The 14,810-nt window shown below is 40.8% G+C and overlaps 1 protein-coding gene and 1 pseudogene across 2 annotated transcripts in view; one reads left to right on the top strand and one right to left on the bottom strand.

The window, feature by feature from the left end:
- Slc35f5 (solute carrier family 35 member F5) overlaps nucleotides 1-14,438 on the top strand; it is a 33,420-nt gene extending 18,982 nt beyond the window's left edge. For both annotated transcript variants that reach the window (XM_028771478.1, XM_028771479.1), the window contains exons 11-16: nucleotides 3,503-3,607; nucleotides 4,152-4,311; nucleotides 7,734-7,824; nucleotides 8,460-8,614; nucleotides 9,715-9,811; nucleotides 13,537-14,438. In XM_028771478.1, coding sequence (XP_028627311.1) covers nucleotides 3,503-3,607; nucleotides 4,152-4,311; nucleotides 7,734-7,824; nucleotides 8,460-8,614; nucleotides 9,715-9,790 — 587 coding nt within the window. In that variant the 3' untranslated portion in view covers nucleotides 9,791-9,811; nucleotides 13,537-14,438. The remainder of the gene's footprint in view (nucleotides 1-3,502; nucleotides 3,608-4,151; nucleotides 4,312-7,733; nucleotides 7,825-8,459; nucleotides 8,615-9,714; nucleotides 9,812-13,536) is intronic.
- Nucleotides 4,496-4,848, bottom strand: LOC114624540 (annotated as a pseudogene).
- Nucleotides 14,439-14,810: the final 372 nt, after the last annotated feature.

Genomic DNA, 14,810 nt, shown 5'->3' with positions numbered 1-14,810 from the left:
ATTACATTTATTTCATATCTGTGTGTGTGCATGTGATGTGTGTGTGCACATATTCCACATCTTATGTGTGGAGGTCAGAGGACAACCTATAAGAATCAAATATGTCCTTTCACTGTGGGTCCAAGGGATTGAATTCAGGTTTTCAGGCTTGGAAGTAAGCACCTCTTTACTGGCTGAGCCACTTTGCTGACCCAGTAACAGGGTCTTTTAAAAAGTTGTTTTTAATTGAACTTTTCCTTTGTAAGTGATACAAAAAAGGATGTTAATAGAATTCTTATATGACCTTCACCCAGATTCTCCAGATGTGAACTTACATAACCACAGAACAAATATAAAACTCAAGAATTAGCATTACCTACTAATTTTCTCATCCACTTTTGTATCTTTCATGAGCAGTTACTACTATAGTGAACACTTAATTTTGATAGTATTTGCTATAGACCCATCCGCCATCTCTCCCACAGTGTTTTTTTTTTGTTTTTTTGTTTTGTTTTGTTTTGTTTTACTGGCCTGGAATAGTTTATTGATTTCTATTTGGTTTTCTTGGTCCCCTAGTGTCCTTTCAGCAGGAGCCCTAATGCAGTCTGATTTGTCTTCTATGACTTTGACAATTTTGGAGGGCACAGCTAATTTATCTTTACAGTGTTTCTCCATTTGAGTTGGGTTTTGTCTAGAATTCTTTCTAGTTAAATTGATGCTGTCCAAATTGGTAGTAATATTACAACAGTAATATTTCCTGATGTGATTGGTGTTGCTGCATTTTCTCCAAGGACCCATGACATTGCTTTAACCTAGTGCTAGTCATATAGGTACTAAAATAATGTCTGTCAGGGTATTCCAGGATGAGGTGACTGATTGGTGAAGTAGTAAGCATCTTGTGGGGAGATACTTGGAGGTTTTTTTTTTTGAGAGTTGTATTATTTATCATTTAATCACAAATCCAATAATTTGCAAACAGATTATACTAAGAATATAGCTTTGCACAAAATGCACATGGAATAGAAAATAAGTTCCCATGTCTTCAAAGTAGAGTAAGAAATCACACTATAGCTGATTCAATTCCCTAATCTAGGAAGATCTCTTTTTGAAAAATTATATTTATTTATTTTATAATATTATTATTTTTACTTATTTACTTTACATCCTGCTCATTGCCCACCTTTTGGTTACCCCCTGCCATAATCCTTCCTCTATTCCCCTCCCCTCCTCCTCTGAGTATGCGCCCCCTCCCCAGCTATCATCCGACACCCCCGACCCCCCCATCCCCTGCCTCAGCACATCAATTCTCTGTGAGGCTAGGCACATCCTCTCCCACTGAAGCCAGACAAAGCAGCCCAGCTAGAAGAACTTATCCCATGTACAGGCAACAGCTTTTGGGATAGCCCCCACTACAGTTGTTCAGGACACACATGAAGACCAAGCTGCACATCTGTTACATATGTGCAGGGATCCTTAGGTCCAGCCTGTGTATGTTCAGTGGTTGGTGGTTCAGACTCTGAGAGCCCCAATAGATCCATGTTAGTTGACTCTGCTGCTGTTCTTGTGGAGTTCTTTCCCCCTCAGGCCATAATCCTTCCTCCTATTCGTCTATAGGAGTCCCCAAGCTCCATCTACTGTTTGACTGTGGGTATCAGTATCTGTTTGAGTCAGTTTCTGGGTGGAGTCACTCAGAGGGCAACATCCTGTCTGTAAGCATAACAGAGTATCAGTCATAGTGTCAGGGATTGGTGCTTGCCCATGGGATTGGTCTCAAGTTGGGCTGGTTGGTTTTGGTTGGCCGTTCCCTCAGTCTCTGCTCCCTCTCCCATGCCTGCATGTCTTACTTTTACATACTAGCTTTCACATCTACTCTTGTTCCTTTCCTTAGCAGTCACTATTATAGAAAGTATTTAATTTTGATCCACTGCCTAGATTTAGCAGAAACAAAGGTAACTAGAGCCCAAGATATTTGAAGTTTATAGAATAGAGCAGTGTTTTCCAAACTCTGTGGTTACTGCCTAGTCACCTGTGCTTTAACTTACATCTCCTCTTTCTGACTCAGAGCCACTTTGTGTATATAAACCACAGTATACATTTGGTTTTTTTAGTGCGAGATTTTATTAACAGGCTTTAAAATTTTTGATAATAATAAAAATAGGCTTAATAAATATTGTTCTTTCAAGTAGATTAAACTATTGAGTTTGGTCAGTTGGCACATTGCTGAATTGTTTTTGAAGGCTTATATAAGGGTCATTGAACACCAGTTAATGAAAACAGTAGTAATTATTCACACACTGTGAGATTCACATTATATTGTACATTTTAATCAATTATATGCCTTATGTTTGTAGTTTTCAAAGAGTTCTTGGTTTAAAATAAGATATGAGAATTATAAAATAAAGCCACTAGAGAAGTTAATGACATATTTTTAATCTTTGGATATATGGTGTGTGTTTTGTATACATGTGGTTGTGGATGTGTCACACAAGGCTTGTGTGGAGGTCAGAGGACAACCCCAGGTGTTGGTCCTTGATTTTTACCTTGTTTGCAATGGGTTTTTATTTGTCACTGTGTGTGCCTGGCTGTTGGCCTATAAACTTCCTGGGAGTCTCTTGTCTCTGTCCCCCATCTCATTGCAGGAGTTCTGGGATTAAAGATGCATGTACTTCTGTGTCCGACTTGATGTGTGTCATGGGGATTCAAACTCATATCCTCATGCTTGTGTAACAAGTGCTTTACGCACTGGGTCATCTCCCCAACCCATAATACTGTATTCAACATTAGTAAATGTTCCGTTCTCTAAAACAGAAGACAAATCAATGGGAAACTTAGCAGAGTAGAAAGAGGATGCTAGGTGTGGCCCTATGGATGTGGTGGTGGAGTAGCTGTGAGTTCATATGGAAGGATGGAAAGAACAAGATCAAGCAATGGTTTCAAGATGTGAAGAAGCATTTGTTACATTGTAGAATAGCATGTGTCAAAGTGGTTCAGGTAGAGCCTCTGTTTCTCAACCTGTAAGTTGCTGGAGGTCAAATAATGCTTACACAGAGATCACCTAAGACCATCAAAAAATGCAGATATTTACATTTATGACTTAGAACAATAGCAAAATTAAAGTTATGAAGTATCACCAAAATGAATTTATGCTTGGAAGTCACCAGAACATGAGGAACTGTATTAAAGGGTAGCAGCATTAGAAAGGTTGAGAATCAGTGATGTAGAGAAAAAAAGGAAGTGTATGTGTGCTTTAAAATAAGGACAAACAGTTACTTATCTGACTTTCACTGTCAGTTTGTGTGGGTATTTGGTTGGGTCACCAAGCAAATGCTTTTGCTTATATTTGTTTATTCATTCAGTCCCTTCTATCCTGTTGGAGGATCTGCATGGAACGAGCTAGGCTTTGCTTTTCATCTGTGCATGCTCATTTCTTTATTTAGTCTCAGTGTATTATCAGACTCTCAGTATATGTTGAATGAGTTCATGAATGGAGGCAACAGTCTAAATCATGGGTTGGTTTTTACAGGTTCCATTTGGTCCCTTGCTGGAGCTATGTTCTATGCTGTCTACATTGTGATGATCAAGAGAAAGGTAGACAGAGAAGATAAATTGGATATTCCAATGTTTTTTGGCAAGTACATGTTTATTTACTTGACATTATAAATTCATAGGTCATTTTTTGAGAGACTATGGAGGCCTTTTTTTTCCTCCACAAGTTTTTTACATATATATATATGTGTGTGTGTGTGTGTGTGTGTGTATTAATTTATTAATTAATTATGGATTCCAAGTTCTCTCACTGAACTTTCTGAAGCTCATGATTCAGCCAGACTAACTAGCCAGGGCTTCCTAGGGAGCCATGTTTACATGTCCTGGAGCTGAGATACAAGTGCACAGCACCTGCCTGCTGAGGGTTACACTCATGGTTGAGCATCTAGTGCTTTACTGGCTGAGCCAGCTCCCCAGCCAAACTGCACTTAAAACAGTTACCAGGTGCTTGGTGTTGTATTTTCCTGCTATTGATCTGTTTGTAGAAACTGATACTCAAACCAGCCAACACCTGTTCTAGTTAAACAACTCAAGCCCCTTGGGAGGTCTCATGTTTCTCATAGTGTTGTCAAGTTTGGAAAATTGAAGTCAGTCATGATTTTAACTTGTGTGTCTTTTACCCTCAGGTTTTGTAGGTCTGTTTAATCTGCTGCTCTTATGGCCAGGGTTCTTCCTACTGCATTATACTGGCTTTGAAGACTTTGAGTTTCCCAATAAAGTGGTACTGTTGTGTATCATTATCAACGGCCTCATCGGAACAGTTCTGTCCGAGTTTCTGTGGTTATGGTACGCTCTCTTATTTTTTCTGTGGTTCATTCATTGTCAGTTTGCTGACTTTTGAGTACTTTGGACATTTCTGGATCTTCTGAGTTCTGATGGTCCCTTCTGTGCCCTTCCCTTCCACATACATACTTGTAATTGAATATATTTACTCTGATACAGCACGGACTTTGATTTTTTTTTTTTTTTTCAGTTCAGCTCTTTTAATCAGCCAGCCAGCTTGCTAGCAACCAGGGATGGTTTCCGCTGAGGAAGGTCCTGTGGAGTGGGAATGTGGTCACCAGTGACCTCTGACTTATCCAGGGCTGCAGCAGGAAGCTGCTTGTTCTTCATCTTTGCTTTTGCCATGTTGTAGTCCCCAAAATCAAAATACTTTTGCCCTTTCTGCAATCTTTTCCTTAAAAAATCAGAACCGCCAGGCTTTTGTCCCAAGTGAGGATACCTTGCTTTTAACTTTGCTTCTTCAGCTTTCTCTGGACTAGTTACTTTATCTTCCATTTCCTTTTGCTCCTCTGCTGACGCTGCGGGGACTTCTGCGGACATGGTGCTCCTTCTATCCCCAAGCCTCTGGCCCTGCGACGTCTGGACTTTGATTTTTAAAAATTTTTTTATTGGATATTTTATTTACATTTCAGATATTATCCCCTTACCCCATTACCCCCCCCCCCACCGCCCAGGAACCGCCATCCTATCCCCCCTCCTCCTATGAGGATGTGCCCCTACCCCCCCCCACCTCCCACCTCCCTACCTGTGGGGAAATATTATAGGCCACAGCTGTGGAGTCCCAGTGGGCTTTCATGCTGCGGTGGGTCCCACATGCACAACGAACGTCTATGGTTCCAGCAGCCTGGAGGCTTTGGTGGCAGCAGGCCCCAATGACACGAGAAAGTCCTTGGTTCCAAAAGGGTTTATTGTCATGGCGGATGGTAGATGGATCTTGTTGTACCCCCCCACCCCCCACCCCCCCACCCCGTAAAACTCAGGGCAGTCCCAAGTTATATAGGGAGGGAGAAAGGGAGAGGATGGGGGAGGATCTGAGGAGGCATGCTTAATTTGCTCTGCCCTCTAGCCCTCATTAGTATGTAAATCCCTTGGCCCTGAGGCCTCTAGTCACACCCTCTACCTGTGCACTTTGGGAGGGGCTGTAATGGCTGGCCTACGTGACTGAACAATGTAATTCTATGGAGACTAGACTGCTTTTCAGGACCCTGGGTTCTAGGGGTACACCGAACTCCTGCCAGTTCTCATGCAGAGTCTCAGGGTTCTAGGCAACTGCCCAGCCATGACCCAGAATACCCTTACGCAGTCCCACACCTACCCTCGAATTCCCCCACACTTGGTGTCCAGCCTTCATGGTACCAAGGATCTCCTCTCCCACCTATGTCGGACAAGGCCATCCTCCCCTACATATACAGATGGAGCCATGGGTCCCTTCCTATGTGCTCCCAGGCTGGTGGTTTAGACCCTGGGAGCTCTGGTTGGTTGGTATTGTTGCTCTCCTCATGGGGCCTCAAACTTTTCAGCTCCTTGGGCCCATTGCAAAGAGGACACATAGAAAGAAGCTCAAAGTGTCTGTTTAATAAATGAATGAATACAAATATGTGAATGAATATTCCTTGTTTCCTTCTGCTGTGAGAAAGCATTGACCAGAAGTGACTTAGGCAAGGACAGGCTTATTGGCTTACACTTCAGGTTGCAGCCCATCATTGAGGAAGTCGGAGCAGGCCCTCCCATATTAATCATCAATTAAGACAATCTTGTAACTTCCATGACACAGGCCAGGCCAGTCCCTCAATTCAGACTCCCTCAGATGACTTTAAGCCAGCAGTTCTCCACTCTTTGGGGGTCAGATGACCCTTTTACATGAGTCTCATATCAGATATCCTGCATATCAGATATTTACACTACAGTTCATAACAGTAGCAAATTACAGTTATCAGGTTACCAATGAAATAATTTTATAATTGGGGGTCACCACAATATGAGGAACTTATGTTAAAAGAGTCATAGCAGTAGGAAGGTTGAGAACCACTGTTTTAGGTTGTATTAAGTTGACAGTGGAAGCTAAGTAGGACAATACAAATCATTTAAATTTGTAAAAATGCTTTCAAGGTGTTGGTTTACATGTATGGAACTGTCAAAAAATAAAAGATTTTTATTTTTAAAGTACAGTTTTGGGGGCTGGGATAATGATGGCTCAGTTGATAAGTTCTTGCTGCACACATGAGGGTCTGAGTTTGGATCCCTAGGCAGGGTGTCATCCATTTCTAACACTAAAACGGGAGACAAAGATGGAGACACCCACGGAAGCTGCTTGCCAGCTAACCTCACTGAGTCAGTAAGCTCTAGGTCCAGTGAGAGAACTCATCTGGAAACAAGGTGAAGAGTGAAACAGATAGTGGATGTTGACCTCTGGCCTACATGTGCACACATGTGTCCACGCCATATAAAGAGTAGTGTTATACAAATGAAAGTTGCCATGGAGGAATAGACATCCAAACATACGAGCTGGGAGTGCCAATGTGAATTCATGGATTCTTTGTGGGATTCTGGGATTGCTAACTTAGGGAGGAGTGGGGAATATTTGGTTATTCAAAGGTTTTTGTTGTTGTTGTTGTTTTATTCAATATTTTGTAAAGTAATAAGCTAGATATGGAAATCATGAATGCATTAACTTGGAATGCTAGCATATGTTACAATTTTTCTCTTTTAATGACAATAAGTTTAAAGTACTTTTAAACACAGTATCCTACATGGAGTTTGTGAGACTTCCATTATAGTCTTAGACTTAGCGCTGTTTCTCAGATTGAAGATTTAAGAGATGGCCTTTGTGGGACACAAGCTTATCAGCTTCTTAAAGTTGATGTATGAGATTCCAATTTTAATAATGCTGTTTTGGAAGTTGGAGAGAGGTCTGTGTGTTTAAGAGTGCATACTGTTCTTGCAGAGGACCTGAATTCAGTTCCCAACATCCGTGTTGGGAGCAAACAACTTCCTGTAACTCCAGCTTCAGAGGGATCCTACATCTTCTTGTGGTTCCTAAGGATACTGCATTCACATGTACAAACCCACACATATACACATAATTTAAAATTTATTTTTTTAATCTAAAGAAAGATTATGTGGTTTCGTTAGGTATCTGTACAAAACTAGAAACTCTATGACATTTAAACTATATATCCAAAGTTGAATAATATATACAAGCAGATCTCATAATTAGCATAAAGTACCCAGAACACTATAATTCCATGTTTGCATTTTTAATATTCAAGGATAAACTTTGGAGTCATTTTAGTAGCTATTATTTTTGTATCTCTGTCTGTTCTCAGTGTTCCCCTCTTAGGCACATATTATAGGACATGAAATGTTTGTTCGGTGGAATTTTCTTATGTTTTTAATGTAGAAGTTGTTTCCTTTCTTCTTTTCAGGGGCTGCTTTCTTACCTCATCATTGATAGGCACACTTGCACTAAGCCTTACAATACCTCTCTCCATCATAGCCGACATGTGCATGCAGAAGGTAAGTTCCTGAGATACTGCAGGACATTACTAAGGAGACCTAGTGCATTTGAAAAACAAAAAAATAACCCTCCAACAGTGTTTAGCATGCAGTCTTTTTTTTCACAGTATATACACAGAGGTTAAGTGATCTACAGAACGTTCACTTGCAAAAGTTGTCTTAAATGGTTTCACTTGGTTTTAACATTAAGAAGTGTCATGTTAACACTGTGTTAACACAGCTGTAACATAATATTTATTTTCAAATGTGAAAATTTGAAGATGGTGTGGGAAATTGAGGAAGAAAACTCCATTTATGAGCAGGAGATGAGCATGACAGAGGAAATGAGGGTCACATGGAGTCTGACCCAGAAACTCTGTTTGTGGACATTGCCATTCTCTGGCAGCGTGCCAATAACTATTGGCATACCTTTGTTGCTTTTCTTTTGCCTGTTTTTCTTTTTATAGCAGTAAGTATTGCTATTGGTTATTTAGGCAAGTAGAATTGTAAATTGTGGTCCTGAATCTTCTTATATAGTAATACTTTATAACATATTATCAGTGCTTAGCCTGTCTTCTTTGTATGTTAATGTACATTAAAGGTAAAAAATTGCCTTAATGATAATTTTGGGGTTTTATTTTAATCTTTTGTTTTAGGTGCAGTTTTCTTGGTTGTTTTTTGCAGGCGCTATCCCTGTCTTTTTTTCATTTTTTATTGTTACTCTCCTATGCCATTATAATAATTGGGATCCTGTGATGGTAGGCATCAGAAGAGTTTTTGCCTTTATATGCAGAAAACATCGAATTCAGAGGTATGTTTTATCCCATAGTGTTTTTTATTCTTTGTGTGTGTGTGTGTGCGTACATGTGCGCTCGTGCATGTGTTCATCCATTCATTACTGTCTGCATGAACCTACATGTGTGTACACATGCTTGAGTGGACACCAGAGTCCAATGTCAGATGTCTTTCCACCTTAGTTTTGAGTTTTGTACTAGTACTGGCCAATTTGGGTAGCCTGGACCAATTTGACTAAGCTGGCCGGCAGTGAGCCCCAGGGATCTATCTGCCTGTCTTACTTTTATTTTTTTTATGCGAGTTAGGGGGAGATTGATTTTATGTCCTTATGCTTTGGGGCAAGTACTTTACCAACCAGCCATCACGAGCCTTTGTTTTTATTTTTTGTTTGTTTTTGGTTTTGTTTTGAGCTATAGTTTTACTTTGTAACCCTGGCTGGCCCTGAACTCTTCTTGATCTTCTTGCCTTAGCCTATTAAATACTGGGATCACAACATAGATTTTTTAGTTTTTGCTTTTAAGAACTATGTTTGCATTTGGCCGTGGCTGTGCTTTTCTGTAATCTCAGCAGCTTGGAAAGACCCGTAGGATTCGGAGATTGGAGCCAGCTTGGGCTACAGAGGGAGACCCTGTCTCAAAAGACAACAGTGATGGGTTAGCTAGGTCAATGAAGGATCACCACAGTGGCCGCCTGGCTTTAGGGATTTTGACAGGAATTATTGAAAAAACAAATTATTTAATTCATATTGTATAAGAATAAAGAAATGCGCTTAGATCTGTAGGATGATGAAATAATTTCTCTACTGCTAATTTTTAGGAAGGAAATGTTTTTGATTCACAGGTAAAACGAGTACTTATTGATGGTCTACAATTAATTAAACGTAGAAAACTTTGGTTTGGGTGCAATTCATAATAGAACATGTTAACACTGTCTTATATGCTCTTTTCTAAGTGTTCTTTTTTTTAAACTTTTGTATTGTGCTTCAAAAACATGAGGGAAACGATTGGTTCTACCACAAGCTGTATCATGACCACCCAGCTTTACATAGGGTGGTGGGACATTTCTCAGGTTTCTTTTTAGTTCTAAAGCTTTGTTAACTGTTGCCTTTTTTCTTAGAGTTCCAGAAGACAGTGAACAGTGTGAGAGCCTCATTTCTATGCACAGTGTTTCTCAGGAGGATGGAGCTACTTAGCTGCTGTGGTCTGTAGTCCAGGTGTGTATTTGAGCCAGCACTAGTGCTTCATGGTGTTCTTATTCCTGCCTGCATGCCTGCCTGCCTGCCTCCCTCCTTCCTTCCCTCCATCCCTTGCTCCCTCTCACCTACCTACCTCCCTCTTTCTTCCTTCCTTCCTTCCTTTCTTTCTTTCTTTCTTTCTTTCTTTCTTTCTTTCTTTCTTTCTTTCATCTTGAGACAAGATTTCTCTACATAGCCTTGGCTGGGCTGGAACTTGCTATGTAGACCAGACTAACCCAAAGCTAAAGAGATCTACCTGCCTCTTACATCTAGAGTGTTTAGATTAAAGGGAGTGGGCAATGCCACACCCTGTCCCTGCAAGAGATTTTCTCGAATGAGTTGCTTGAGGTGGCCAAAGGTGCTACAGCCTCTGGAGTCAAACCACTTGGGTTCCAGGTCTCCAGGTTCTTCCATAGCTGACTGAGTGATACTTTGGGAGCGTCTTGAGAAATGCATTATAATAAAACCACCTTACGGGTATCGAGTTCAAAGTATCACAATAGTTCTTTTCTCAAATTAGTGAGTTCTAAGTCATTTTGTCTGTGTATGTACACTCATGGATGTGTACATGTGTCTGTTCCCCCATGTGCATGGATGTGTTCATGTATGTGGCCTCTGACCAGAGGTTGACATTGTTGTCTTCCTTTATTACTCTCAACTTTATGTTTGAGACAGTCTCTCACTGACTCTGAAGCTCACTGATTAAGCTAGACTGGCTGGCCAGCAAATCCCAGAGATCCTCCTGTCTCCATCTCCCAACCCTGGGTTTACAGGTGTGTGTTGCTGTGCCTGGCTTCTTATGTGGATGCCGGGGATCTGAGCTCGGGTCCGCATGCTTTAGCAGCAAACACTTTACCAGCTGAGCCTTCTCTCCAGCCTCATATATTACTCTTCTATATGCTAAATCATTTTATGTAATTATGTACTTTGGAAAAGCATTTTCTCGTTATAAAACTAAGAAAGATAGAACACTATAGGAAGAATTACATCTTCTCTTCCTGTTCCCCACCATGTGGGTACATGAGACTATGTGTGTGTGTGTGTGTATTTTATATGACTGATAGTGAGCTGCTTTTGTTAATGTTTCAGAGTCATTTTCCTACTTTAATTTTTTAAAGAATTAGTGCCCTTTATGTTTCTTACAAGACTAAGAGTATATGTGACAGATATTAGTTGACTAACAGATCTTGGAATAAGGTCAGCATGTTTTTGGTAGGTATAAATCCAATATATTTATTTAGAATAGGAAGTTCTAGGAAGTTCCTGAAATGCCAGGGATCCTGGCCTTTTATTCTGGGCTATCCCTAGACACTTCCTGCTGAAATGTTTCATGATTGTGGCTGGACTTTCCCTTCCCACCCACAACATCCTGCAGCTCTTCCAGCTTCTAGCAAATGCTCGGGCCTGTGGCCTAAGCGTAATCTGCCTGGTAAATTCACCCCTAAAACTACTTTTCTTGACTTTCTGTGGTTGTATCTTTGGACTAGCTAGAGGTCTAGCTTTGCAAAGCCCTACAAAGCAGCCTCCCCTGCCTTGGCTTCTCTGCTCACCCCAGAAAATCACATGGGGCCCACAATACAGCTGGGAAGGTATGGGCAACCAGTGTGTGGGCTTATGCCTACATATTGTAAACACAAATAACTGATTATTTTTCCAAGATATTTTTGTTAGCAGGTGTTAGTTACATATAATAGTGCATCTCATGATGGCATTTCCATGCGTGTATGGAAGGCATTTGGGTCATATCGATTCCTTGTTACTTTTGCTTGTTTCTCTCCACTCCTGCTGAGCCTCACCCTCTTCCATACTGCTGTCCTTCAACGTTGTTTGCTCCTTTTCCGTGTGTGTGTGTGTGTGTGTGTGTGTGTGTGTGTGTGTACGTGGGGGAGGAGTTACTTTGATAAGAGCACGATCAACCTATCTGTGGCTTCAGCACTGAAGAAAGCATCTCTCCTTTCCTCAGCAACCATTACCTTACTGTAGATCCTCAGGAAGAGGTGGGATCAAGTCTTAACTGCCTGTAAACCCCAAGTCTTAGCTTATTTTCTCAGACTTTCCTGTCTCTTTATAGATTATTCTCCCATTTCTGTGGCTTGTCTGTCCAGCTTTAGGCATTCCAGTTGACAAAACTTTTCACTAAGACAGACCAGGATCTCCACTCCCACACCACATGCTTGCCCTCTCTATTGCATGTCATTCTAGCCAGATTGGAGAGGCATCATCATCTGATGGTGCATGGTGACACATGCCTTAAACCGAGCATTTGGGAGGCAGATGCAGGAAGAGTTCAACGTCATCCTTCACCATATAGTGAGTTTGAGACCAGCCTGGCTACATGAGACTTTATTTTATTTCAAAGGAAAAAGAAAACACCAGTAACAAGACAAACAAAAGTTTCCCACCACCTTTGTGTAGCTGCTGCACAACTTTGGATAGATCTCTATTCTCTGTTTCTGTTTTTATGACTAAATAAGATATAATCACATCATTAAAATTCTACCTGGTATTTTCTCTAGAACGTCTCTTGCTACTGTGTTTAGAGAATAAACTTTTAACTTTTTCTGATGTATAAAATACAGGGAAGCTATCTGACTGCGTAGCTGACATCCCATGTGCTTTGAAGCAGATTCCTGCTTTCTGTTGCTTCCCTCCCACTTTCTGACTGTAACACTTGTATTTCTTCACAGCCACAAGAGTTAATTGCTGTTGCTTGATCTTCTCTTTTTCACATAGTTTCCTTCTAAGAACACTTGTCCTTTATTGTCTGTTTACTTTTTAGTGAGTCGTGGGAAACAGGTGTGTCATGTTTCAATTCAAACTAATGGGGCTGGAGAGAAGGCTCAGGAGCTGAGAGTGCTTGGGGTTCTTTCAAAGATTCTGAGCTTGGTTCATGCATGTCTGGCAGCTCACAACTGCCTGTGACAGCAGTTGCAGGGGATCCCATGACCTTTCTGGCCTCCTCAGCTAAGCATACATTTGTGTGTACACACCCACAGACAGAAAGACAGACACAAATAGAAATAAAAATCTTTACATTATAAATGAGTGTAAACGTATTTACAGCTTCTTAGTGCTGTTGCATTATTTATAGGTTGTCTTTCCATAGAATGCTTGTCATTATTCTCAGTCACATTCAAGCCCACCCCACCCAGGTGGTGCTTCAGTAGCTGGAAAAGTGAGACAGAGAAGGTAGAGCTAGTGAAGACCAGAGAAGGTGGAGCATCACTGAGTAGCCTAGAGTCGGACCGGCTGGGAGGAGGCGCTGCCCTACAGAGCACTAAGTAGACTATGCCAGGAGCAAAACTTGGTCCTGGCATACAGTTCTCACGCAGCAGCGGTACTGTCAGACCTGCCATTGCCATGGAACGTGCCCTGAATTCCTAAGGGTTTTTTACATTTATTTACTTGATGTTTGTGTGCACAAATGTGCACTGCCACAGTATGTGTTAGGAGGTCAGAATCTAATTTGAGGGACTTGGATCTCCTTTTACATGTGGGTTCCAAGAATTGAACTCAGGTCATCAGACTCAGTGGCAAGTCCCCTTTTCCCCTGAGCCATATTGTTGGCCCTGTCCTGAATTCTTCTCTCATTCAAGCACCAATTATTGAATAAATATGTGTGTTATTTGAACTTCTCAGACTCAACAGTATAGAAATTAAGATGATGTAAATGATAACCATTTTTTGTATTCTTTCCTTTTTAGCTTAATGGAACATTCTACAGTGAAGAGACAATCTGGCAAGTTCTTTGTAGAAGTGTTTCAGTGCCTAGTCTGAACAGGAGCTGTTTCAGTTCTTTGAAACTCTACATTTTCTACACTTCTGCTTCATTTTCAAAATGAAGGACATTCCCTGTAGGTTGTGTGCAGTCCAGTTGCTCTAAAGGACCAACCTGCCTTACATATCAGTGCAGTTCCTGAAATCAGTGGAACTATTGAAGGAACAAAATTCCCCTGGAGCCTCTGTTTAAACATACTTCTCAGTTTCCGAGACCACCTAAGTATGATAAACACTCTGACAGGCAGGCGCCAGTCTGTGCTGCCTGCAGTGGGTGCAGGTTCTGGTTTTGAGTTTGGTAGATTGCAAAGTAAACACACAGAAGAAATGTTAATGTGACAAGTATGTTCATGCAAGGTTGGTGGCACTTTAGAGGACGGGCCGACATCTGAGAAGACCTGCTGCACTCTGTGATCCTCCCTGGTGTCTGGTGCCTTCTATCTTAAAACAAATGACAAGCCGTAACAGTTTTAAAGGGAAGACTTGTAAACTGGAAAATCATGTATTTCAAAAGGCTCTGTGGCTATAAATTAGTTGAGAAAGCTCTGTTTCATTTAGAGTTTTAAAGGAATATTCTCTCTTCAATTAAGAAATTTTCATAATGGAATGGTTTAAATTGAAGTGATAAAGAATATTATTAGAATAAAATGTTTGTATATGTATTTGTGTATTAAAGATGTATTGAGTAATTTTGTATTTTTCACATATAAATGTGCTAAATTACTCTAAAACTGGGTGCTGCTTCCTTAAATAATCTTACTTTTCCTAAGTAAATTTAAATGCTTAAAATAAAAAAGAAAGGCAAGGAAAAACTCTGCTTTAACGATGACATTTGATATTTTTTTGTCTTATCATTATTAAATCATGGGGCTGGGAGTTCATCTCAGTTGGTAGAGTGTTTGCCTGGTACAGATGAAGCCCTGGGTTCCATTCTCAGCTTGAATAAACCAAGTGAAGTGGTGCACACCTGTAATCTCAGCACTCAGGAGGCAGAGGCAAGGGGATCAGGAGTTCAAACATCATGCATCCTACCTAGAGACTATAAGGCCAGCCTTGGAGAATGAGATATGTATCAAAAATTATAAAATATTCCTAACTGTGACTCCTAAATTGAGGCCTTAGGCATACTTGCAGTGTGTGTGCTTCTGGAACTGCTACTGTCAGTGAGCTCATGTCTGAGGACTCTGGCTCTTGGTTAGTC

This window comes from Grammomys surdaster, unplaced genomic scaffold (assembly GCF_004785775.1).
Source record: "Grammomys surdaster isolate TR1022 unplaced genomic scaffold, NIH_TR_1.0 208, whole genome shotgun sequence".
Taxonomy (NCBI): Eukaryota; Metazoa; Chordata; class Mammalia; order Rodentia; family Muridae; genus Grammomys; species Grammomys surdaster.
Note: the sequence above shows the minus strand (reverse complement) of the source record. Positions and strands in the feature narration are given on the sequence as shown.